A 24,851-nucleotide genomic window follows, 5' to 3' on the forward strand; every position below is an offset into this window, starting at 1 on the left:
ATGGAAGGGGCCAGAGCCCCATCGCCCCGGGAAGAGCTGGAGCTCTCGATGCTGGAGGGGCAGCGGGAAGAGGAGGTGCCTCTCAACCTCCAGATCCAGCCTTGCTCCGCCGAGAACCCTAGCCCGGCCCAGGTAAGGACTCGGGGCTGTGGTGTGTGACAGCAGGAAAGGGGCCTGGAACCGCTTAAGGGCTCCAGGGCTCCCTTCCAGTGTTCAGGACACACAAAGAGGGGGCCAGGCGAAAGAAGGCTAGAATGCCTTAGGGCAGACCTCTCCACTACTGAAACCTCCCCTAGAGACACTTCAGGAACCCTGGAGGGGGCGTGGCTGTCACTTTCAAGGGAGAGGAATGCTTTGGAGGTTAGTGGTGGTGTTAGAAAGTTACATATTTTTTTTCTTTCATTCGCAAGTAAAAAGAGAGTGGTGGGTAGAGTGTTATCCACTCTCTTTCCCTCTTTCCTCCCTTTCCCCTCTCCCCCTCTTTCCCTTTCCCCCTCAGCACTCCCACCATTCACCCCATCACTGGTGGCTTACAGTCCATTACCTTCTATCTCTACCCAGTTCTATGTCCTCGCCCTCCCCCACCTTCAAACACATTATGTTTTCCCCTACTTTGGTCATTGCTTCCTCCAGCACAGAGACAGGTGCGCATGCCGGTGCGAAGAAACACAGGGAGGAAAGAACTAGGGCCAGACTGAGAGATGGCCCTGGTGAATTCACCGGCTCAGAAGAAAGGAAATAATACCAAAGTTCTACCTAAGAACTAGCCTTCCAGTCTTTTCATCTCTGAGGAAGTCCTTGGGGTGTGTAGGTTAAACTCTTTTCTGATTCAGCCATGGTAATGGCTGAACTTTATTCACAGATCAAATGCTTGTAAAACATCAGTGAGCTTGAATTCTGAGCCATCTGTCTTCTGATTAACCTCCAAGGTTAGCTTGAGTTTTACTGGGCACATTCAACTCTCTGGGCACATCGTTTTAGCCTGGGTTTTCTCACCCCATTCTTCCTCCATCCTTTTTGTGGCCAAGTGCTGGTTTCAGTAGAAAATCCAAGGCTTGAAAACATTACTCTTGGTCCGCAGTGATTCCTGGAAACAGTGTGGCAATATCTTGTTTCATAACTATCTTGGGGAATACATTGGCACCTTAGGTTTGTATGAAATGGGACCACAGATGAGTGAAGTTTGGAAAATATGGCTGAAGGCTAGTGCAGGTAGACATAGCCAGGAACTTTCATTCTCCAGGGCAGGGTCTGGGCATGGAAATTACAACTAATTGCCTCAAGTCAGTCAGGCCCAGCACATCCCCAAAGATTTCAGACATTCTCCTCGGGGGTGGGGGGGGTGCGGGGGGTGGGGGGGTGGGGTGTGAGCTGGGAGCTGGGACAAGTCTGTGAAATGATGTAACATCTTATGCTCCATTTGGGCTTCTGAGAGCCCTAGACTGCTGGTGGACAACAGTTGAGAACATGCCAAATCCATGCTGAGCATCAGAATTTTACAATTACTTAACACCTACCTTGTAGAGAGTGTGCTTTCATGTCCTAGTGACTTCCTTGTTAGTCAGATGTATACAGACTTGCCAGACTTCCTTGTAATATAGCATTGTAGGTCACTAAGTAGTAAAGTTTCATTGACTGATGGAGTGGAGTAGGGGTGAAGGACTCTATGAGAACCTGCAGGGCCTTCTAGAAATACTTGAATGGTGACATTTTAATAAGGAAACAGTGAACAAAATTCTCACCCCCTTTTGTGTTAAAATCCTTCTAATTTTATAGAATAGGTAGAAATGCATTTTAACATGAACGGTCAATTAATTTTGTTCAGTAAGGACTAGTTTGCACAAGCCCGGTTCCAGATGCTGAAGATTTTTGTGTCAAGGTCTCAAGTTGTGTGATAATAGTTCTGACTTTGATACTTGTTTAAGTCCATATACTTTCCACCATATGTTTTGTACCTAACATATGTGAAATACCGTAACACACAAATGCAGTTAATTATTTTCAACTTAGAAGGAGCTGTCCTAGTTAGCATCAACCATCAACTTGAGACAACCCCAAATCACCTGGCCAGAGAGTCTCAGTTGAGAAACTGTATCAGGTTGGTATGTGATAGGTTTGTGAGGGATTGTCTTGATTGTCATTTGATAGGGGGTGGGTCCATGCCATTGTGGAGGATACCATTCCCAGGGAGGTAGTTCTGGGCTATGCGAAAACTGGTTAAGCATGAGCCAGTGTGGGAACTGGCCAGCAGCATTCCTCCATGGATTCTGCTTCAAGTTCCTGCTTGAGCTCCTGCCTTGGCTTCCCTCAATGATGGCCTGTGGCCTGGGAGTGTAAGCCAAATAAACCCTTTCTTCTTCCTCTAAGCTGCTTCTGCTCAGGGTGTTTTTAATTTTTCTTTACTTTTTTTTGTTTTATCACAATGACAGAAATGAAACAAGAGGGGAGGGGTACTAGTTTTCAGGTTTGACAGATGAAAGAACTGAGTGAAGAAACTTAGGACCAGAGATGCAACCAAGCTACTCAGGCTTACTTAATGGCACCCCCTCAAGTCTGGACTCAGAGCTCCAAGGTCTCAGGTCTATGCTATCAATCAATTTTACATTTATTTCCTTTGTGTGCATGTGCCATGGTGCACCCGTGGATTCAGAGGATGACTTTCTGGGGTTAATTTTTTTTCTCCCCTACTATGTGTGTGTGTGTGTCCCGGGGATCAAATTCAGGGTGTCAGTCTTGGCTGCAAGGACCTTTACCTGCTGAACCATCTGGCTGGCCCCTGGTAATTGATCTTATGGTGCACAGATAAATACATATGACTTGATTTATATAATTTCATTTCTAGTTGCCTCAATCACAAATTTTATATTACTAATAAATATATACAGTTATGTAATATATGCATTTTTAAATGACAGGTGAGGACTAGAGGGGCAGATCTGGCTGATGAGGGAATTCTAGGTAGATGGGTGAATGGATGATGGGCAGAGATTAGCACTGACATCATATGCATCCCATTAGTGTAGGCGTTTTCCTGTTTGAAAAAGTTGAGCTAGGGAGAATGTGTGAAGAATTTCCCTCCCTTTCTTAATCTGGATTTGGAATGTAGCAGAAAAGGAATATAAGCCATCGAACTCCACTTTGTCTACTGTGAATACCCTTGGGCAAAAATTACCAAAGAAACTGTAGTTGATAAGGAGAGACTTGGTTTCTTTTATGGCTTGTTACCAGGTCCCCAACTCAGCAGCCCAGAGATGTCTTAAGTGATGGCATCATCATGTATTAACAATGAACAAGTAAATGGAGTGTTCTGTGGTAACCAAGGCTTATTTGAGTTAACAAATTAGCCCCATTGCTGAGCATTGCTCAATCTAGTAGAAGAATCAACTGTCTGTGTTTGGATGAAGTGTGTGTTTAGATCAAATGCCACAATGAAGAGATGGAAGTGCAGATTCTCCTGTGTACCAACAGGTTTACCCTTAGTCTTCATAATAGCTGCTCTTAATTGAGCCAAGAAGTAGACAAGCTTTTTGGATCAGAGATAGGTAGTCCCACCAACGTGTCCAGATCCTTTATGAACATCATGTATTTAGTAGTTTACCTGGGGAGGTGATGAATCTCCCTTGCAGTATTCAGAGAAAAGCCTTAAATTTCATAGCCTTTTAATGCATTCATCAAATGCACAGTGGAATTTGCAAGCGTATATAGAAGACACCTTGTGGAAAACCTGCCTGAGGCCTTGAAATAGATCACTGGTACACACCAGATTAGATCCAACTAACCTTAACAGCAGTCAAACCCTTAGTTGTTGGACATGAGCAGTCATTCTAGGCTCATGTGTTGACGGTTTGGTTTCCAAATGCAGTAATGTACAGCGATGGGCATTTTGGAAGGTACTTGGATCTTCAGGGCTTTGACTTCACTTACAGGGTTGTCCATTTCTTGATTCATAATTTGATGGCATGATTGGAAGATACTGGACACTTTAGGAGGTAGAGCCTACTTGGAGAATGTCTTCTCTGGGGTATGTCCTGGAAGGTTGTATCTTGTGCGCAACCCCTTTGACATTTTCTCTCGTTGCTTTCTGATTGCTATGAGGTACCGCATACTCCCATTGCTGTGGTGTTCTGCCATGGAGTTAGTTGCCATGGACCCAAACAACGAAAAACAAATATTAAACCATAGCCCAAATAAATCTTTGAGTTGATTTTCTCAGGTGTTCTGGTATAGTAAGGGAAAGCTAACACATACATGCTTTGCAGTGGGCTCTAGCTTTTCACTCTCTAATCTCAGTTTCATGACTCTTTATGACACTGCACCCCAAACCTTAGGTTGTTCCTTTAGCCAATTCTGTTACAAATCAGCTGGTTACTGTTTTTTTTTCCCCGAGAGAGGGTTTCTCTGTGTAGCTTTGGGGCCTATCCTGGCTCTTACTCTGCAGACCACACTGGCCTTGAACTCACAGAGATCCGCCTGTCTCTGTCTTCTGAGTCTGGGGTTGAAGGCATGCACCACCACTGTGGGCAGTTCCTGGGTTCTTAATACCTTCAAAAACCCTTCCTTCCATACACAGTGAGAAATATGTTCTCACTTGTGTGCTGAAGTTTAAAATGTTGATCTTACAGAAGCAGAGAGCAGAAGTACTGTGATCACAGCCAGGTAAAGGAATAGGGGATGGAGTGATGGCAAGCAGGTGGTCAGTAGAAAGAGAAGTACTGATAGACAGAGGAGATGCCTCACAGTGTTCCATAGCACGACAGAGCAATGATGGGTGACAATGATTTTACATTTTAAAACAGCTAGTCCTAATATAGAAGAAATGATTAACATCGGAGGTGATGGATCTACCATTATACCTGACAATATCTCAGTGAGCTCCATATATATATATATATATATATATATATATATATATATATATATATAATATATCATGTGAGTTAGAAATAATATAAGCTGGGAAGTGGTGGTGAATGCCTTTAATCCTAGCGCTTGATAGGCAGAGGCAAGCAGATCTCTGTGAGTTTGAGGCAGGTCTGGTCTACAAAGTGAGTTCCAGGACAACCTGTTTTAGAAAAATATAAGGAAGGAAAAAAAGAAAAGAAAAGAGATAAACACACATTTTTAAAACTCTAAGAGTGAAAATCATCCTGTCTCCATGTCAGAACCCCCAGAGGAACTTTGGCTTCCTTCATCTTGAGGCTACATTCTGCCCTGTTGTAAGTTTGATTCAGTATAGTGTATCCTCTTGAGGTTAAGGGCCTGATGACCTTAATTCTGCATCACTGCTCTCTAGTAGGACTTTGAGACTATTTGTTGAAATCCAATGACTACCTCATAATCTCCCTTTGCTTTTTAGACAAACAAGGAAAGTCCCTGGAGTCCCTGTAACAAGACCGTGGTTGGAAAATGTAAACTGTGGATGGTCATTGTCACCATTTTCCTGTGTTTCACTATAGTGATTGTTATAAGTTTATGCCTTATAGGAGGTAAGGACTCTATTGACTGTGCTGACACATTTGAAGACCTTGTCAAATGCTTGTGACTTACACTGAAATGGAGAATGTGCTCACTGATATGATACTATTTGTAACATGAATTGAAATATGGCTTGGGCAGCTGGGCATGATGATTTACCCCTATAATCCCAGTCCTTGAGAGGCTAACATGAGAGGGAGTCTTTAGCTAGAAACCAGCTAGGGCTATATTGTGAGTGTGAGGCCAACTGGGGGGCACAAGTGAGACCTTATTTCATAAAAGAAAAACAGAAACTAAAATCAAATACAACAAAACTGTCTTGGAATATGTTGTGTGACATATACACAAATCTCCCCCGACCCTGTGTGTGTGTGTGTGTGTGTGTGTGTGTGTGTGTGTGTGTGTGTGTGTGTGTGATGGTGATATGTGCACATGAATACAGGTGCTGCAGGAGTTCAGAAGAGGGCGTTGGAACTTTTGGAACTGTAGAGACAAGCTGTGAGCTGCACTGTGTGGGTTCTGAAAACCGAACTTGAATCCTCGAAAGAGCCCCAAGAGCTCTTAACCCTCAGCCATCTTTCTGCTGCGTAAAATTTGAACTTAAACACTAATCTGCATTTTATTACATTTTAATGCATGCTTCCTTAAAATTTCTTATAATTTACTTCAAGGAAAATAATTAGTATATTTGGTACCAAATGATAAAATAATAATATATTTGAGAGAGTTTTTAAAAGAACTTTACTGAGGTATGTGGCAGTAAGCCAGTGGTTCTCAACCTGTGAGCTGGCACCCCTGGGGTGGGGGTTGCATATCAGACATCCTACACATCAGACATTTACATTATGATTCATAACAGTAGCAAAATTACAACTATAAGGTAGCAACAAAATGATTTCATGGGAGGGGTCGTCACAACGTGAGGAACTGTGTTAAAGGGTCACAACATTAGGAAGGTTGAGAGCCACTTATTGAATAAGCTGTCACTGTTTTAACTCATTTTAGAAATAACTATTAAATTATATTTCCATGAAGCAAGCAATTGAATGACACTAACAATATACTGCATATATATCGTCTCACTTGGCTGTGTGTTTTGGTTTAAAAGCAATACAGTACTAGCCACACACCCCCATATTATTAATAGTTTGTCATATGCTCTTCTTCTCTTTTTCTTATTTGCATTTTTAACTAGAATCACATTTTTTTACATTCTAGCCCATCTTCATGATTTTAATGTTGTATTAAGATAATCTTACCAGGTCATAAAAGTTTTGGTAAGCAATATATGTAGTCTATATGTTGGTTACAGTATAGTCTTATATATAGTGATTGTAGTGTGTGGATCTTCTACAGCATTTTAAAGTCTTTTAGGTTGTGACTCTTCTAAGAACTATTCCCTGTATTTTTCAAAGTTTTAAGATGCATAAACATATTATACTCCACGAGGTAAATCATTTTTACATCAAAATGGGGTGGGGGAAGAATCATGACAGTGGTGGCCCAGGGGGTGTTCACCTAGAGCTAGGGTTCTCCTAAGGTGGTGTGACCTCCAAGAGGTCTGAGTCCGGTTCTCAGGAGCAAACCTGGTCATGGAAAAATGTCACAAGGACAGGGAGCTCTGAGTCTCTCCAGAGGAATTCTTGGGCAATTTTTTTTTTCAGGAATCCTATTTGCTTGTTTTTCCTTCAAGCGTGATAGCCCCTGGAGGCTTTCACAGGTTTTGAGTTTCTCAGATAAGCACCCTTCTACTTAGTTGATGTGGGTTAGGTGGGATGGGTGATTCCCTGAAGCTGTGAGCATCTTTGGGGTGTGCTGCACCTCCTTCACCACACTGAGGACAATGTCTTTGTTATGATCATCCACTCTGTCTTCACATCAGCTGCCACAGGTGGTTGCTGAAACCAAAGTTGAGTCACAGTCTCCGCCCATCTCCAGTGCCTGGTGCAATCCTGAAAGTTGACTGATTTGCCTGATGGCAACCAAAGAGCCAATCGTAAAGCAGGTGACTTAATATTCAGGACTAGAAACACAAGACTGGGAGTCTGTCTATTCTCTAGAAATCGCCTGACTTTAACTACAAAAAGCTATCTGCAGAGAGTTATTTAGTTTCACTCAAAAGGTTTTGGGGAGATGTGAAAAGCCATCTTTAAAGTCCTAAGTAACTTTTAATATTATAGTGCAAACTTTAATTTGATTGAAAATTTGCATTTTAACATGTTAATGTTATTAAAGAGATCTAAAAATAAATTTTTTCCCTCTCTGGGAAATACTTATTTTATTGGGAATCCTGCTTATCAGGCTCTACGGCTTACAGGGAGAATCATGATAGACTAAAGAAATGGAAAGTACTTAAAGAACTTGAATTTGAAACTATTATATGTTCAGTTAATGTACCAATTAGTTTTATGTCAGCTTGACACAAGCTAGAGTCATTGGAGAGGGGTGAGCCTCAACTAGAAAATGCCTCCATAAGATCATGCTGAAGGCAAACCTGTAGGGCATTTTCTTAATTAGAAGTTGATGGGAGAGGGCCCAGAAGAAGCAGACTGAGCAAGCCATGAGGAACAAGCCAGTTAGTAGTATTTCTCCATGGCCTCTGCTCCTGCTGCCAGGTTCCTGCTCTGCCTGAGTTTCTGTCTTGACTTCCTTCAATGATGTACAGTGATGTGGAGGCATGAGCCAAAAACAAAACAAAACAAAACAAAACAAAACAAACAACCCCCACACTCCCCATGCCCATAAAAATGTTTTCTTGCTTTTGGTATATTTGGTTTCATCACAGCAATAATAACTCCAGTGAAGACAGTAACATATATCCGTAATAGTTTGTTATATTTTCTAATTTCTGATTTGCCTTTTGAAATAAATTGAGATCAATTTTTAAGACTGTGGCCTTTCTTGAAGGTCTTAGAATCATTCTGACATCATTTTGCTAAATCACTACAAGTTCAGGGAATAATCTCAGTGAGGTAATAGATTAAAATAGACGAAAAAGAGTAAGTATATTAAACAGGGATGAGATTAAATAGATTAAGAAGGAGAGAGACAGCAGGCTGCCCTGCGTGATCATGCTAGCTACACCCAGGACTACTCTGCTAGTAGTTCTGGAAGGACAACTGGCAAGCTTCAGCCACTGCCCAATTGCCAAGCAACTGATATGAATCACATATTTGCAGAACTTAAGGTACTGTGTGGGAAGCAGGGGAAACAGTAGTCCTGGGGTAGCCAGGGGTCAAGATTTACTGAGACAAAAAGGTTCCTCAGGATCCATACTGGTCCATTCTCTCCCATTTTTCCTCTCTCACATCTCTGAAACTCCAATCTCAAGGCTCTCTAGTTTCCCAACAAGCTGGACATTGAGGTGGAACTCACTATGCAGTTGAAATAGACGAAAACAAGACACTGCGCACATCCTGCTGAGCAATAAAGGACCCATGGCAGGGTATCCAAGGGAGAGGTGTAACTGCCATTGTTAAGACTTGCCTGTATCTGGTGATGTTTAAGGCAAGGTGTTTGGTCTTATTTTTGTTCTCAGTCCTCTGAAGGCTGAACACTTGTTATTCTCTAACGTTTGGGGTGGGCTCACCCCCTCCTCTGCTCTGTTGTGCACTGAAATAATGGGTAACTTAGAGTAGCAACTCAGCTATGTACACAATAGGGATAAGAAGCCATCATGCCACAAGATTCAGCTGACAATGACTTTTTTTAAATTGACAATTTTATGGGCAGAGTCTAGTGAAGCTTGTTGAATTTGGAGAACTGCTTGTTCCAGCTCTGCAGAGAATTCTATTAATGGACAATTTCCTTCTCCCTGAAGAGTTATAAAATATTTGGTGTGAAGGGTAAAGGGGGGTGTCTTAAGCACTGTTGTATTGCTGTGAAAAGGCACTATGACCAAGGCAACTCTTATAAGAGAAAGTATTTAATTGAGGGCTTGCTTATAGTTTCAATATTTAGGCCTTTATCATCATGGTGAGGACCATAGCAGCATGCAGGTTAGCATAGTGCAGGAAGAGTAGTTGAGAGTTATATCCTGATCTGCTGGCAGAGAGGAGGTCGGAGAAGAGGAGGGAGAGGGAGTGGAAGGGGGGAGAGAGAGGGAGAGAGAGAGAGAGAGAGAGAGAGAGAGAGAGAGAGAGAGAGAGAGAGAGAGTCAGAGACAGGGTTGGGGAGCGACATTGAGAGAGACTAGGCCTGGCAGGGGCTTTTGAAATTGGGGGGTGGGGTGGGAGGGGCATCTTCCTCTTTTCTTTCAGAGTCATTTTCTTTGTAGATAATTTGGAAAACCACTCATGCTTCTTCAAGGGTTCCTTTCACTTGGGTACCCTGGTTAGAAAAAAGTAACCCTGCACCGAGAAACACCTCGTGACAAACAGGTGAATGCTTAAATATGATGTAAAGTTAGAGAACTCTGAGTGACCCCCACATGACACCCTCCCTCAGCGTTACAGTTGACCCTTCCACCCTCTTAGTTCAAAGTGCCTTTTGTAGGAAGGAATGCTGTGACCTGACCCAGGCAGGGACTTCCTTTTTTTTTTTTTTTTTTTTTTTTTTGTTTTTTTCGAGACAGGGTTTCTCTGTGTAGCTTTGGAGCCTATCCTGGCACTTGCTCTGTAGACCAGGCTGGCCTCGAACCCACAGGGATCCTCCTGCCTCTGCCTCCCGAGTGCTGGGATTAAAGGCGTGCGCCACTGACACGTGGCGAGGCAGGGACTTTCTAAGTGATGCAGTGTTGAGTGGATTACTCCATTCTTCACTAGAGGATGAGACTTTCATCTTTTGGCATCACATGAACCTGGCACACTGTTTTCACAGGGAGATACTTCCTGGTTTGGGTGACTCATGGGGAAATCCTTGGCAGATACCATGAATAGCTGTAACCTACAAAGGTCCTTAGGGCAGGAGCTGAACTCCCTAGATCCACTTTCTTAAAGCTACTTTACATTTTCACCTGTCAGTTTTTCCCACCAAATCTTTGGTAATTTTCCACTTTCCAAAGACTCAATTCTTACTCGTGTTCCCTACAAAATATCATGAGCATCCCACAGTTCTTCTTCACAGGATTTGCCATGTCACGGAGGTATTGCTTTCTCTCCCTTCTTTTACTGGAAAACTTAGAGGTGGGTCTGCATTTGGATCTTGCTCTCTGAATACGTCTAAGCCTCTTGTGTCTATTGACTGAAGTTTTATTGTACCAAGGTGACTACAAATTATTTGATTGTGAAGTCTGACCTTTATCCTCCTTTGGTCCTATTTGTAGCTGTCATCTTTGTCAGGTAAGCTGTACTCCCCGAGTCTATGTGCATACATACATATGTGCATACATACATATGTGCATACATACATATGTGCATACATTACCCCCCCAGATATGTACTAGAGAATGTAGAGCCATATACATTAGGTAGATGTTCCACCACAGAGCTATATCTCCAAGCCCTTTTAGTTCTCTGTCTGTTTGTCTGTCTGTCTGTCCGTCTGTCTCTGTCTCTGTCTCTCCTCTAGTACAGGGTCTGTGGCTCTTGATGGCCTGGAACTCACTATATAGACCAGGCTATTTTCAAGCTCACAGATATCTGTTTATCTCTGCCTTCCAAGTGTTAGGATTAAATGTACGGGTCACCACAGCCAGCTTATTACCTTTTATTCTGAGATAGGGTCTCTTACCAAGTTGCTCAGATCCATGATCCTCTTGCCTCAGCCTTGTGAGGAATTGAGGTTATAGGCTTGTGCCACTGATCAGAGGTGGGTTATTTTTGTTACTTTTGCTAGTGGTTTTGGCCCTGTGGGTCCATAAGGCTTTTCTTTAACTCTCTCACCTTTCATATTTTTAATTTTCCTCTCTTGGAAAGCTCATTGATACCTAGGGCAGCAGCCTACCCTATAGGAGAGAAATTTTGTTTACACCTACACATGCTGCTGAGTTTTAGAGATGTTCTTTGGAAGATATCACCACTTAGAACTAACTGTAACTATATCCATCATTATCTATGTGAAACTAGTATATGTTTGTATTCTGCCTCAGTCATCTTGGCTTACTGTAACAAAATGCCATAAGCACAGTCACCTTAAAAAAATAGAAATTGATTGCTCATTATTTCAGAGGCTCAGAGGTCAAAGTTCAAGGTGCCAGGAGATATGGTATATAGTAGTGGCCACTTTCTGGTTTGTAGCTGACATCTTCCAGTCTTTGGTTAAAGGGGCTAGTCAGGTCTCTGGGGCTTGCAGTTTTTACAAAGAGAGAGCAGTAATCACATTCACAATAATCAGTCACCCCAGTAACTGGTTTCAGCATTTGAATCTGGGAGAACAAGCATATTAAGAGCCCAATATAGCTCCTCCCTTGTCACTCACTTTTTATAGTTTCAAGGTGACGGAGGAGACCACATACTCTTGCTTTGCTACCATCTAGCTGTGTAGCTTTAGAAAAATTTTCTAATCATCTGGACTTTAAAAAAAATTTTTACATTGCTAAAATAAAAAGTATTTCTGAATCTATTAATACACCTTGACCCTAGTACATATTAACTTATTGGCCTGAAAATTATACATTTTCTTTAAGCCTTTTAAGATGAAAACAATAACACTGAACTCAGGAATGATGTGCGGTAAAACCTATAAAATGCTAGCAGGCTGTTTTTATTTAGTGATTACTACAGTAGCTGTTCTTCTTCTTGGACAGGCTTGATACCATAGAGCCATTTTGGTTTCTTTTTTCCTTTCCCAAGGCAGTAACCAAATCTTTCCAATCATTCCTTAATAGTGACTGTCCCTGACACTGTGAGATTCTGTTTCATATAATTTATTTGCATTGTTTTTCATCTTTATCTTCACTTGCAACATTGGTGTTAATATTTCTGTTGAAAGGCTAGTTTCAGAGATTTAGGTGACCTCCTCAAGATCATCTGGCTAATGAGTAGCTAGCCTGGTGTCAAAACCAAATCTGGCTAACTTAAACCAGCTCTGTCCTCTGTCTCTCTTTTCCTCCCTCCTTACTTCTTTCCTCCACTGTCGGGCAAAATAAGCTTCAGAGTATGGTACCCAGCAGCCTTCCTTGATGCCTCCAGGCTCTTCTGGTTCTAACTGATCCAAAGTGTGAGTTGTGGTATAAGCACATCTTCTACCTTCTTCTAGAAGGACTCCCGACAGTGCTCTATTAACCTCCTGACATCTCTAGCATTTATAGCTCCCTCTCCAGCTTCGTGTCTTAGAGTCCAGCTGAAGATCTGTCATCACGTTCCTCCCACATACTGGGAATATGTCTGTGATTTTTTTAAAAAGCCATTTCATTTCATCTGCATGGAAAGCATTGCTTGTATCAACTGTCATTAGTTGCATAAAAACTATTCTGGCTGGCCAAGTCTGTTATTATTTTTATTTTAATGAACACATTTAAAGGTCATGTCTCTGTAGAGACTGAATTATTTCTAAGCTACAAGCTAAGTATATGTCATCAGAGATGGTCCTAGAAAACTCATGTTGAGTTTTCTGTCGCTTCATAGCATCTTGAGTATAGCACTTAGTTATTGGTATTCCTAACACATCTTATATCGTACCTGTTCTTTGGGAGTCACTGAGAGAAGACTATGTGGTAGGTGGAGAGCTCACAAACATCTATCGCAGCATCACTCACTCATAAACCTTTGAGAGGGCTTTGAAGTTCCAAACCATAGCAAATGATACATGGAGTACTTTGTTTTTTGGAGTTGGGTTACAATTTTTTGTAGTTTTCAAGTGTTTGGATAAGATGGCATACTTCTTAGAGTTACATAAAAATATTCAATGATTTACAACAAATCAAAATTCAGGGCTAACCCTCTGTGTGTGAGATTCCCCAAAATGAGTTAGTGAATTTTTAGAAATATACATACACAGCACTCGTGGCATATTTGCAGTTATGACTACCCACTAAACAAAGGCATTTATTATTAACAGAATCTACAGGGATTTATGGTGAGATTTTAGAGTCTTTCCCAGTGAGGGTACTTGGGACTAAAGTTTTACAGCAGCAAGTTGTGACTAGACACGTGCAAAATCCATTCTGGGTGCCCACTAGACACTTTGTGCCAAGGCTTTTGTTGGGTGTTGGTTACATAGCCTCTGTCTGAAGTATGCTAAATTACAGACTCTCAGAAGGAAAGGTGATACTGACCATGTTGTTTATACAAGTAGATGAGGCACAGTAGGTTACCCTTCAGGAGTTGATGGGAATCTTGTTCAGATCCAAGCTCCGAATGCTAACCAGAAGTCACCCTGAGCAGGCCTTTCCAAGGCTGGAAATCTCAGCGCTCTGTAACTCTTTGTGGCCAATTCTTTGCCCCCAATTCCTCACAGTACTCTCTTACAGGGAATAAGTGTCAGAACTCTTCTTCCTCTTCCTCTTCTTCTTCTTCCTTCTTCTCCTTCTCCTCTTCTTCCTCCCCCTCCTCTTCCTTCTTTTTGGTTTTTCAAGACAGGCTTTCTCTATGTATCCTTGGCTGTCCTGGAACTTGCTCTGTAGACCTGCCTCCTTCAGCATCCTGAGTGCTGGGATTAAAGGTGTGTACCACAGCCGACTGGCAAGTGGTACAGATTTCTTACTTTGTGTGTGTGTGTGTGTGTGTGTGTGTGTGTGTGTGTGTGTGTGTGTGTGTCTGTCTGTCTGTCTGTCTGTGTGTGTGTCTCTGTGTATTTGCCTGTATGGAACCAGAGAATAACTTTGTTATTCCTCAGGGGTCATCCATCCTGTTTTTCAGATGGTATTTCATGTTGGCCTCCAACTCATCAAATAACCTAGGCTGGGTGGCCAAAGAGCCCTGCAGCTCTGTCTGTCTCCTCCCAGAACTGAAGTACATACCATCATGCTGGGCTTGTTTGTTTTCTTTTCTAGTATGATTCCATTGATTTAAAATTCAAAATAAGCAAGTTAATCTATGACTACTGAAGTCAGGAAAGACATTCCTTTTTTGGGGTGGGTAGTGAACAGAAATTTCTGTAAGGAGATAGTTTTTTTTAAATATTTCTATCAATTTTGTACAAAACTTTTGGTCATATTCACCCCTACTCTTCCCTCTAACTCCTCCTAGATTCATGCCTGTATCTCCACCCCTTCCCAACTTTATGCTCTTGGTTTTTGTTGTTGTGGTTGTTTGTTTTTTAAAATAATCTACCAAGTCTATTTTGTGTAGACCATATACTCCTAGGAGCAGGGTCATCTCCTGAAGCATGGTTGACCTTCCAGAGCCACACCTTAAAAAGCTTTCTCTCCCCATTGGAGAGCTGGCCTTGCTCCTCACCAGCTGCAGCAGTGGGCCCTGCACCTGATCTGAGAAGCATAGTAGAGCTGGCCTGGTGATGTGGGTGTAGGTGAGCCGGCCCTGAGGACATGATAGCAGAACTGGCTCCACCTTTTGTTGCCTACAACATTGGATGAGCTAGCAGGAAGTGGAGTGCGGGGGGCAGTGCTGGAGAACTTGCCCTGTTGGTGAGGATGAGGGAGAGCTGTCAGGCTACAACCCAGCTACCACCTAGGCCCAGAATCAGGGCTATGAGTTGGACCATCCTAACATCCACCCCATCTATAATCTGTTGGAGCATGTGAAGGGGCTGGTGCTGCAGACCCAAAGCTGCAGAATCTCCATGACATAGGGCAGCAACAGGATGTCCAAGAGGAGTCCAAGTCAGGGACTAGTATTGGTAGAATAGCAGAAGCCAGAGGCCTTGAGCCAAACCAATGATTCATTGCAATGAACACTTGAAAATAAAGATGAATGGCCTAAATAAACTGTGTGACTCACTGTGACACACTACAGCTTCTAAGATGAGATATTTTTTCTTTTAAAATTTATTTTTTTGGGGGGGGGTTGGTTGCAAGCTCAGAGGGCAGGTAAGAGAAGATAGAGAGATGGATGGATTGGGGTTTATGATGTAAAGCCCACAGAATCAATAAAAAGTTTAAATAATAATAATAATAATAATAATAATAATAATAATAATAATAATAATGATGATGATAATGATAAAGCTGACTCTCCTTCCCCTAGAAGCTTTTAATTGCCAATAGCTCCTCAAGGGTGGAGGCTCATGAGCCCTTCCTCCCTCCATGTTATAATGTTGATCCCCTTGATCTGGGCCTCATGCATCTGCTGAGAGTTCATGAGTGCAGCTGTCCTGTCACTTCTAGAAGACCTTGACCATTCTTGTCTTCCTGACAAGGAGTTCCTGCAATCTTTTTGACCCTTCTTCCACAATTGTCTCTGAACTTTGGTGGTGGGTAGAGTCATGCAGATGCTCCAGTCATGGCTGAACACTCCACTGAGACATACTCTCTGCACTTTGATCAGGTTTGAGTTTCTATGGTCACCCCCATCCATTGCACAAAACACTTCTCTGATGAGGTCTGAGAACATCTGTAATCTACAAATATAGAGATAGGGATTTAGAGGAAGTTTGCTATTTTTATGTCCATTTAGCAGAATAGTGGTAGTATGTTTACTCCTGTGGCCTATGAGTTCCCCAATCATGAGTTCCCTTTAGTGGACTGGACCTTAAATCTAATTAGAGAGTAATTGGTTACTCCCATAACATTCTTGCATCTATCGTGTCAATGGGCATATTTTTCTACACTGGACATTATTGTTGTTCACAGGGCTAACAGCTGGGTAAGACTGTTGAACATGTTCATTTGTGTGTGTGTGTGTGTGTGTTCATGCATATGTGGAGGTCACAGGTTGACATTAGGTGTCATCTTCAACTGCTCCCCACCTGCATTTTTGAGACAGAACAGTCCTGCGTTTTATCTGCATTTCTATCATGCTAAATGCATTCCAGGATGGCCTTTCAAAGGCTGGTGAAGGAGGCAGAGTTGGTTACATATGATGTGCAGAACTTAAGGGGAAGTCTGAGATCACCTGGTTCCTCAGTTCCCACGCTTTTCACAGGGCAGATGAGGTGGCCCCCTGTGTGGAGCAAGCCTGTGAGGCTGGAGTGGAGCCAGGAAAGCTGCAATAACCATGCCAGTGCCAGCTACTGGCTCCGGGCTCCTGGCTTTGTGTGGTTTTCCTTCATTCCTCTAGCACTAACTGTTTAAGAATCAATTAGCTCTAGTCATTAGAACACAAGCAACACAGAGCCCATTGTCCTAGAAGTTGCTCGGCAGGCAATGGGGCTCCAAGTGAAGTTTGGTTTCCCTTCTACAAATAGAGTACATCAACATCCCTCTCCTGTGGAAGCCAGGGTGGAGTTGGAGTGATGACTTCATGCCCATAGCCTGTCTCTTAGAAAGCTTGGAGACATTCACTCATATCCTTATTTTCTAATCTTGCCCCCATTCTTGTCCATGGTATCACTTTCTCCTCAGGGTCTTTGACAACACTGAGCTGGAAAGTGGTTCACTGAAGCTGCTTGTGATCCTTCCCTGTATGTGTTCACGCTGTCTCCCAGAACTTGGCCCAACACCTGAGTACTCAGTCAAGTTCAATGCTGCAAACAACTTCATGTTCGTCCACCTGGTCTATATTCAGTGGTGTCAGAGACCCCTTTGCCCTAAAACCAACAAAATGTTTATTACAACAAAGACAAGCATCTCTTTCTTTTATTCATTTTTGCTGATCAAAGAAAGTATTTCTGCTTGTACTTACTGTGTCCAGTCTTTAGCTTCCATGAGTATGGATAGTTATCTTTACCTATAGAAGCCAACAGAATGAATGCCTTTTTTGACTTTGTATTTTTTGAGACCCAGTGTCACTGTGAAGTCATGGGTGTCTTGGAGCTGGCTATGTAGATGAAGATGGCCTGGGACTTGTTGTAGTTCCCCTGTCTGTGTGTTCCTGGATTAGAAGTGGGCACCACCCCATCTGTCTTTATTAGACCCATGATTTTATGCATGTCCTTACCTCTATTTTTACCTCTCGAATCTCTTTAGTAACTTACATTGATGAAGATGAAAACGAAATCCCTGAATTATCATCCAACAAAACCTTCTTCATCATGCTCAAGATTCCGGAGGAGTGTGTAAATGAAGAGGGATTACATCACTTGCTCACCAAAAGGGTAATTATGCCTTATGTATTGCTTATGGAGGTCTTAACGTTGGATATTATGAGTTCTGTTAGAGAGATTGGCAAAGCCCTAGAGTGAACAGCAGAAGATGCTTATAAAAGCAAGTGGAATGAACCTGGCCCGCCTCCAGCTTTGTGTCCCAGAAGACAGCATCCTTCACACACGCTGGTCCTGTATTTCACCCAGCCTAATAAGTCACTGATGACCTAATAATGCCAAGCTCCAGGGCCACATAGTCCTTGCTTACAGGGAAGTCTGAGTAGGGGAAGCAATCACACAGTTACAAAATGGTGTAGTTATTTCCTAATACTGAGTTACATGCAATGTTGATGGTATTTTTTAAAGTATGTGTACATGTCATTTGGGTGCGTATATGCACATGTGTGTACATGTGGAGGCCAGAGGTTAAATTGCTCTCTACTGTAGGTCCCCCCTTTGGGGGTCCATGACCCAGCTCCCCCGAAAATACACAGAGACTTATTCTTATACTTATGAAATGCCTGGCCTTAGCTTGGCTTGTTTTCTAGCCAGCTTTCTGACTTAAACTATCCCTTAAACTTTAACTACATTTTGCCTCTGGGTTTTTAACCTTTCTTTATTCTGTATATCTTTCTTTCATACTCCATGGCTGGCTGTGTGGCTGGGCCCTTGAGTTAGGTGAGAGTGCCTGGTCATCCAGCCTGCTTGAGATTAGATAGGAAAGAAGGTGTGTACCTTCACAGGGTCCTACTGGGTGTTGTATGTCACAGTGCTTACTCCTGGATATATTCTCAGCTCACCAATCCTTCCCGGTATGCCTGGGAATGGCTAGCTCATCACAAGGTCACCACCAGTAAAGTGAGAGGCCAGAGCAGTGTCTGGGTGGAGGTTGCATGGTGGGCATGAGTGGGTCTGGCCTTGCTTTTGATGTAGCTGTGACTTTAATCCCAGAGCTGTTCCCATGCTGAGAGAGGTACCAGATCCCAGCCCACTCCTGACTTATCCTAGAACTAGTGTGTTGGAGAGCAAGGTTTTAACTTTCCAGTGTAAATGTAGAAGGAACACAGTGTAAATTCCATCCACCATGTATTCCCTAGTACCAAGCAGTTAGGATTTGTATCTCTTGAAACTTGATGGGAAGACCAAGCAAAGCTGGGAAAACCAAGCTAGAGAGATGGCTCAGGGGTTAAGAGCATGTTTTGCTCTTGCAGAGGACACAGGTTTGGTTCCCAGTATTCATATGTCAGCTCACAACATCTGTGATTCTAGCTCCAGGGAATCCGATGCCTTCTCCTGCCTCCATGGGCACCAAGTACATGTACATTACACGTACAGATATGCAGACCAAATGTACAGAAAAATAAAACTAATTTTAAAGGCCAGAAAAGCTTATGTCACATGACACCAATAACTACTGTCTGAAAATGAAACCAACCACTCCGAATAGAGAGGAAAAAGTTAAGACAAGGAAATAACAGATAATTGAGTGGTAAGAGGTCCTAGAGAGTTAAACACATAGAAAGGTGTTTCCCCATAGTAGGAAATACAGTATACACTATACAGTATACAGTATACACATGATGTGAGACATGATTCTACACCCCCAGGTTGGGAACAGTTTTTAAGTTTAGTAAGATTATGGGGAATTGAGTAGGTATGATAGTAAGGAGAGGAAAATGGAGAACGTTCAGCAAGAATGTGTTGAGCTGAAGAGGAACCTGTTTTTGTGCCAGTGATTCCATTTCTTAATATACTTTGGGGAGATTCTCACATGAACAAAGAGATGCACAGAGATGTCTGGGGATGATTGCACCAGCACAGTTTATGATAGAGACAACCTGAAAGGAAGTCTCATGGCCATCAGTGGGGAGCCTGATGAGTCGGGGTAATGACTTAATGCAGTCTATGTGGGAGATGGATTGAAGGGACTCCCCCAATATGCTTGTTAGGCATAAATCTCAAATGTAATTTTTAGTGAAAAAAAAGTAAGTCTTAATTTGTTCACAATGGCACACATCTGTGATCTTAGCTACTCGGGAACCTGAGGCAGGAAGATACTGAGTCGGGAGTTTTGACCAGCCTGAGAAAGATATGGAGAATGTGTCTGAAGAAATAAACAGAAACAAACACATGCAAAAACAGCTCTTAGAAGATTGCATAGGACACCTTTATTTCAATAAATAACATGTTGTTATGATTCTGTAAAGAAGTAGTGATTTCTAGCCGGTTAGTGTTGGCACACGCCTTTAATCCCAGAACTTTGGAGGCAGAGGCAGGAAGATCTCTGTGATGTGGAGAATTGCCCATGAGTCACCCGGACTTTATCAATAAACTCATTTTTATTTTTTTTGGCAGTCTCATTATGTAGCCTTGGCTGACCTAGAACTCACTATGAACACCTGGCTCATCTTGAACTCCTGGGAAGTCTGGCTTCCTTAGCTTTCAGAATGCTGTGATTATAGGCATGTGCCTGGCTCTCAATGAGAATCTACTATTTGGAACATTGAGAACTTTTGGAACATTGAGAACTCACCAAGGGCTAACTTGAGCTTTGATTTGTGGTCAGCTTACATGTTCTTACTCTTAGTCTAGAGCTAGACAAGTGAATTTCCAGCTAGAGTGAATTCCCCTTTATCCTGAAGTCATTAGCTTCTGTAGGTATTATGTAAGATGACTGCCAGTGACTTATGAGTGTGTTCTTATTTCCTTGATGCATGTTTAGCTCACGGACATGTATAGAGAGTCACCATCTCTGAGCCGTTATTTCACTTCTGCTGAAATCGTCGACTTCAGGTAAGAGCACAGAACTTTACATCTTGTCATCTTTCTCAGAAGAACACCCACCCCCCTAAGCAACCCAGCACTGCTTACCCACACTGATTTCCTTGAGCCTTGGTGCAGGAAAGGGGCTGATAATAGAATCACAGTGTCGTGCTGGGATGGTTCCTGGAAACTGCTTAGCTCAGTTGATATTTCACAATTCAGAAAAAAAAAAGGAAATCATAGACTATGTGATTCAATTAAGGTCACGCACAGAGAGGAAAAGCCTGTCCAAGGGAAATATTCCTGTTTAACAAAAGATACATAAGTATAATAAGTGCAGAAATAGACATAAATCTCAGAGAGTGATGTACTGGAAGTGACATGATCTATGTGGCACAAAAGTGATTTAGGACTATAATCTCCTCGTGTAATATTAATACAGAACATACCAGTCAGTCAGGTCTATCTTCTGCCTCCTGCTTTTAGTGCTACCACCAATGACTAATTACACTCACTCCTACAAAATTAACAACCCTAACAGTTTGCTTTGATTTTTTTCAGTGTATATATTTACTATATACAGTATATATTCATACATTTTTTTCTTTTTAATTCCACGAAATTTGTAATAGTTAGGGAATGTAGATCAAAGTGTGTGTGTGTGTGTGTGTGTGTGTGTGTGTGTGTGTGTGTGTAGTCAATTAATTAATTATTATTTTATATCACAGAGATTACTGGAAGTATTTTAAACAAGGTTTATGTGACAAAGCCTTATTGTCACTTGTTCCTTGGGTGTCACTGGGAGGTAGCCATTGAAGTCAGTGTTACATATTGAAATTCTCCCACCCAAGTCATATTACCAGTAGAACTGAGGGAACTCTATGACAGTGGTGACTTTATGGGGTAGGACTAGAAAGACTCTGAAGTCTGAGGCTGCCTTCCTTCTTCATAAGTCTCTGCAGGCACATACTGCCCAATTCTGACCCTACTGCCTTTAGTTATAAGTCACTGGCACAAACATGGAAATAGGAAAGGGAGAGTTGCACAGTCAGACCTCACATGCTTCACTAGACCTGTCTTTCAATTCGTAGTAGTGCTGAGGGAGGAGTGATTCGCCCTCCCACCCCCCAGAGCCTTTGGGTCTTTCCAAGAATCTGTCCTTATGCTATGGGTACAGAGGATCAGGGATTAGTATACAATGGGTGGGAGTTGATGCTGGGGAAACCTACCAGAAAACTGAGCAAAACAGGTCCAGAAAGTCAAGTGTTAGAGAATTCCCCTCTCCACCCCACTATGCAGTTGAGGCTTAAACCCAGAGCCTTATGCTTCCTTGTTTGGCTAGTGTTCTATTACTCAGCCAAATCCCCAAACTCCTTCAGAATTTGTTCTTAAAAGTCATTTGGGGGCTGGAGAGATGCCTCAGCTGTTGAGAGCACTTTCTGTTTTTTCCAGGGGACCTGAGTTCAGTTCCCAGCACCATGTTTGGCTGGTCAAAACCATCTGACTCCAGATCCAGAGGATCTAGCATTCCTACAGACAGACAAACAGACAGACAGACACACACGGCACACACACACACACACACACACACACACACACACACACACAGATAGAGATAGAGATGGATGGATAGACAGACAGACAGACAGACAGATAGATAGATACAGAGAGAGAGAGAGAGAGAGAGAGAGAGAGAGAGAGGAGAGAGAGAGAGAGAGAGAGGGAGAGATTGATTCTCTGTATAGTCCTGGCTGTCCTGGAACTTGCTCTGTAGATCACATTGGCCTCAAAATCAGAGATTCAGCAGTCTCTGCCTCCCAAGTATTGGGATTAAAAACGCTTGCTACCACTGTCTGGCACAAAAACTTTTCTTTGAGAAAGGTACTCATGTAGTCCAGCTGACCTGAAACTTATATAATCAAGGTTGACCTTAAACTTCTGATCTTCCTGCCTCTGAATGCTGGGATTATAGGCATGAGTCATCATGGCAGGTTTTATGTAGTGTTGGGGCTTGAAGTGTTTCATGCTTGCCAGGCAAACACCAGTCACACCCCAGCCCACATTTTCATTGTATTTTAAAAGCTTACTTAGCATTTTGAAAATATTGACCTAAGAAATAAAGATCACCATATCTAAAAGGATGCCTTTACATATGTGATATGACATCTTTGTCCCTGGCACACGCATTTGTGTCTGCAGAGTGTTCTTTACCTTGGACCAGGACTGGTCCAACAGGAACCTGAAAATACCATTTGCTGCATTGGTTGCTAGTCCCACTCTAGTGGTGGGCTGCTGTGGTAAAGCTCACAGAAAACCATCTTCCCTCAAATTTCTGTCTTTTATAAATCCATCTGGGGAGGTTGGCATTGGGGAGGCAGGGGTAAAGTTCTCAGACTGGATCAGGCAGCTTGATATTCTCACTTGGCTTCCAGCTTGATCTTCTGAAAGTCCACCTTGGGCTCTTCATCAGCTAGCTCATATTCTTAACAGTGATCACACAGGATTGCTGCCTGCCAGCCTGTCCATCCTCCATAGTGATAAACCACATCACTGTTGGATAACCAAGGACACCCTCAAGCTAGGGTAGCTGGATTGGAATAAAGAATGGGCTCTTAAGACTGCCTTTAGTGGCATACTGGCACCTGAGCTTTGTTAACAGTCTAAGCTTCGTCATTCATTTGGTCCACAGAGCTTGGCACAGTTCTTTTCTATTCGGGAAAGTTTACAAACTGGGTTGTCATCCCCTGCATTATAAAATGTACAGTCATCAGCCTATGTGATATATGGCCTCAAGAGGGAGCTCTTTGCCTATCCTTAGTAGGGCAGTGACCTATTAACTCAGGAGAGACTGAAGAGCCTATAAAACTCTGCCTAGAAGAATCTTTCTGATGTGACTGTCTGTTAATTCTTTTTTTTTTTTTTATTGCTGAGCCTTATCTGGGTCATCTTGACCATAGAAATAGAATAACTGTGAGGTAGCATCTAAAGGGCAGCTTAAGCTACTAATTAAGGATAGATCTATAATTATTTTTCACTGTAAAAATTGGGAAAAAATGTCCTGAAAGATGAAAGGGTTAGGGCCTCTGCAGGGTTGAAAATTCCTTAGGTCTCATTACTGAAAGATAAAATTTTGTCATGCCTAGAGGGCACTGGAAGTGGATATGGGGGAATGCTCCCCCAAACCCAGGAGGTTTGACTCACTCCTGGTGCACAGGGCATTTTTTTTGGAAGATCAAAAGGTCTGGAGCTAGGCCAGGGTAATGAGCCTTGGGTCAGACCATAATCATTTTTATAGGTTAACTGGTTAAACTTGGGGGAGGGTGTGATCAAAGTGTGTGTGTGTGTGTGTGTGTATGAGAGAGAGAGAGAGAGAGAGAGAGAGAGAGAGAGAGAGAGAGAGAGAGAGAGAGAGAGAAAGAGAGAGAGAAAGAGAGAGAGTGAGAGAGAAACTTACGAAAGAATAAATAGATAAATAAATAAACATTTTTAAAGAGCTCATTAAGACGATCTGCTCTGTTGAGTACACATACATAGTGACAGCATTGAGAACAGGGAGATGGGAATAGAGGAGGAGGAGAGGTCAGGCTTCCTGGCTTGCCCTACAGGATGAAAGGCTGATGGCAGATGGGTGTGTGTCAACCCTCAGTCTTTCTTTATGACAGCTGGGTTGTGTCCTTCTCTTTCAAAGGTAACTCTCAGTGGACCCCTAAAGGTTGAGCAGTTGGTGGTGGTTGTGTAATGGCCGGAGGAGGAGGGCTCTAGGGCAGTGCATTCTCCTAACTAGTGCTCGCTCTGAAGCTGGTTCCAGGAAGATGTGGAGCTAAAGAAGTGTTAGCACTAAAGGTAGCTTCTGAGTCTCTGTCTTCTGACTCTCACTGTGATTCTGTTTATCCATTAAAATGTCTGTCTGTATGTTTTATTGGCTTGGTTTTCAGCGTTGAGAATGCCACGGTAACGTATCACTTGCAGTTCGGAGTTCCAGCTGAAGATGATGGCTTCATGAACTACATGATGAGCAAAGAGTTGGTGCTTGGCATTATGCGACAGAATTTCCACGATAAGAATGTATCTAGTTGTGAGAGTCTCGGGCTTGACCCAGAATCTCTCTTGCTCTACGGTAAGTTGAAAAGGCAAAGAAGTGGGACCCTTCTTTGATGAATAAGAGAATGGACTGGGGCAGACGGCCTTGTTTGACAGTGTTGGTACCTTGTATTGTGTCAAATCATTTATCTTTTCACTCTTCCACAAACCACTCTCTTGCTCTGGGGTTTTACAGCCTGTGATCAGAGTAGTGAGAAGGCACTGTAGGAAAAAATAAACCATGGAGAACCCCACAGCAGAACAGCAGGCTCTCTCCACGCAGCGTCCACCAGGGCTGATGTGAGTGCCTCCACCTAAGGCAGCTGCCTAACACCATGCCCCTTGTCAGTTTCTCCTGGCATACGGAAGGTGGTTTGAGGTGTTCATACTTTAGTCATCGTCAAAGTTAGATTACAAAGAAGGGCCAAAGAAGTGCCAAATGTTAAAATGCCTTCATTATCCAAAAGGCTAAAACATATTTATCACCAATCATACCAAAATAAAAAAATATA

At 42.6% G+C, this 24,851-nt stretch overlaps 1 protein-coding gene across 1 annotated transcript; it reads left to right on the forward strand.

Moving 5' to 3' along the window:
- CUNH3orf52 (chromosome unknown C3orf52 homolog) lies at positions 1-24,567 on the forward strand. Its single transcript, XM_035444114.1, has 6 exons — positions 1-132; positions 5,357-5,486; positions 17,381-17,508; positions 20,219-20,289; positions 24,195-24,376; positions 24,536-24,567. Exons 1-6 carry the CDS (start codon positions 1-3, stop codon positions 24,565-24,567), a joined length of 675 nt encoding a protein of 224 aa, XP_035300005.1.
- Positions 24,568-24,851: the final 284 nt, after the last annotated feature.

The sequence above is a fragment of the Cricetulus griseus genome, chromosome 4 (genome assembly GCF_003668045.3).
Source record: "Cricetulus griseus strain 17A/GY chromosome 4, alternate assembly CriGri-PICRH-1.0, whole genome shotgun sequence".
NCBI classification, from domain to species: Eukaryota; Metazoa; Chordata; class Mammalia; order Rodentia; family Cricetidae; genus Cricetulus; species Cricetulus griseus.

Bases quoted from the DNA above. Each gene is read 5' to 3' on its own strand.
- CUNH3orf52 (XM_035444114.1), top strand. From the start codon at position 1: ATGGAAGGGGCCAGAGCCCCATCGCCCCGGGAAGAGCTGGAGCTCTCG. The intron at 133-5,356 runs GTAAGGACTCGG...TTTGCTTTTTAG, and splicing joins AGAACCCTAGCCCGGCCCAG to ACAAACAAGGAAAGTCCCTG. The intron at 17,509-20,218 runs GTAATTATGCCT...ATGCATGTTTAG, and splicing joins ATCACTTGCTCACCAAAAGG to CTCACGGACATGTATAGAGA.